Below are 2,065 nucleotides of genomic sequence, written 5' to 3'. Positions count from 1 at the left end.
GAAGAAGAAGAACTCGAAGAAGAAGAACTCGAAGAAGAAGAAGAACTCGAAGAAGAAGAACTCGATGAAGAAGAAGAAGGACTCGAAGAAAAACTCGAAGAAGAAGAACTCGAAGAAGAAGTCGAAGAAGAACTCGAAGAAGAACTCGAAGAAGAAGAACTCGAAGAAGAAGTCGAAGAAGAACTCGAAGAAGAACTCGAAGAAGAAGAAGAACTCAAAGAAGAAGAAGAACTCGAAGAAGAACTCGAAGAAGAACTCGAAGAAGAAGAACTCGAAGTAGAAGAAGAACTCGAAGAAGAAGAACTCGAAGAAGAAGAAGAAGAAGAACTTGAAGAAGAAGAAGAAGAACTCGAAGAAGAAGAAGAACTCGAAGAAGAAGAAGAACTCGAAGAAGAAGAAGAAGAACTCGAAGAAGAAGAACTAGAAGAAGAAGAACTCGAAGAAGAAGAAGAAGAACTCGAAGAAGAAGAAGAACTTGAAGAAGAAGAAGAAGAACTCAAAGAAGAAGAAGAAGAACTCGAAGAAGAAGAAGAAGAAGAACTCGAAGAACTCGAAGAAGAAGAAGAAGAACTCGAAGAACTCGAAGAAGAACTCGAAGAAGAACTCGAAGAAGAACTCGAAGAAGAATAAGAAGAACTCGAAGAAGAACTCGAAGAAGAAGAACTCAAAGAAGAAGAACTCGAAGAAGAAGAACTCGAAGAAGAAGAACTCGAAGAAGAAGAACTCGAAGAAGAAGAACTCGAAGAAGAAGAACTCGAAGAAGAAGAACTAGAAGAACTCGAAGAAGAACTCAAAGAAGAACTCGAAGAAGAAGAACTCGAAGAAGAAGAAGAAGAACTCGAAGAACTCAAAGAAGAAGAAGAACTCGAAGAAAAACTCGAAGAAGAAGAACTCGAAGAACTCGAAGAACTCGAAGAACTCGAAGAAGAAGTCGAAGAAGAACTCGAAGAAGAAGAAGAACTCGAAGAAGAAGAAGAAGAAGAAGAAGAAGAAGAACTCGAAGAAGAAGAAGAAGAAGAACTCGAAGAAGAAGAAGAAGAACTTGAAGAAGAAGAACTCGAAGAAGAAGAAAAAGGACTCGAAGAAGAAGAAGAAGAAGAACTCGAAGAAGAAGAAGAAGAAGAACTCGAAGAAGAACTAGAAGAAGAAGAAGAACTCGAAGAAGAAGAAGAACTCGAAGAAGAAGAAGAAGAAGAACTCGAAGAAGAAGAAGAACTCGAAGAAGAAGAACTAGAAGAAGAAGTTTATTTATTTTACATTTATTTATTAATTTATTTTTATTAGTAGTATTAATAACACCTTAACAAAAACATGTAATAATAATAAATAAATAATAATAATCTTATAGCTTGTAAGCTCTAACATACAGGGCCATCTGATCCCTACTGTATTGAGTATTGTAACTGTACTGTCTGCCCCCATGTTGTAAAGCGCTGGGCAAACCTCTGTCGCTGTATAAATCCTGTATTATAATAATAATAAGAAGAAGAAGAAGACAATAAATAATATATTAACCCCTAACCCAAACCCTAACCCCTAATTTAACCCCATAGTATGGCTTCCATGAATGGAGCAGCTAGGTGGACCTAGTCAAGCTCTCCAGATGAGAGCCTGTGACCGTCCATTTGTTCTATTACCCCTGCCGCACTGTAAGATTATGTTTTTGGGGGGGTTGTGGGGGGTTGGGTGGATTAGGACAGGGGATAATTACTATTAATAGAAGAGAAATCAACACAAGGGACACATCCTATTGACTGTATGGTATGCCCCTTGTGCTGATTTTTCTGCTTTTGATTTTGCAATTCCACTAGGAAGGTTTCTCTCAACATTAAATATTCTGTATAGGATGGAATTCTCTATTAGATGTTGTCATGGATATTTTTCATATTTGGTAACATAACTTTAACATATCAATATAAAAATGATTTGCTCATCAAAGTGATTGTGCTGTCATGATGAATTTTGTCCTCACCAGGCAGTGGAAGAATGTTCTCCAGCTGGTACAAATTACCGTCTCCTTCAGCAGTGAGGAATCAGTTCACTTCGGAGAATCTAAAATTTGGTC

General features: G+C 37.5%; 1 protein-coding gene across 1 annotated transcript; it reads left to right on the top strand.

Moving 5' to 3' along the window:
- Positions 1-417: 417 nt before the first annotated feature.
- On the top strand, positions 418-1,020 carry LOC120941058 (histone H3.v1-like; the record flags this gene model as incomplete). Its single annotated transcript, XM_040354297.1, has 2 exons — positions 418-486; positions 913-1,020. Coding segments are annotated over 2 exons (177 nt in total), but the record flags the coding sequence as incomplete, so codon positions are not given.
- Between the last annotated feature and the right edge of the window lie 1,045 nt (positions 1,021-2,065).

This window comes from Rana temporaria, chromosome 5, assembly GCF_905171775.1.
Source record: "Rana temporaria chromosome 5, aRanTem1.1, whole genome shotgun sequence".
Lineage (NCBI taxonomy): Eukaryota > Metazoa > Chordata > Amphibia > Anura > Ranidae > Rana > Rana temporaria.
Note: the sequence above shows the minus strand (reverse complement) of the source record. Positions and strands in the feature narration are given on the sequence as shown.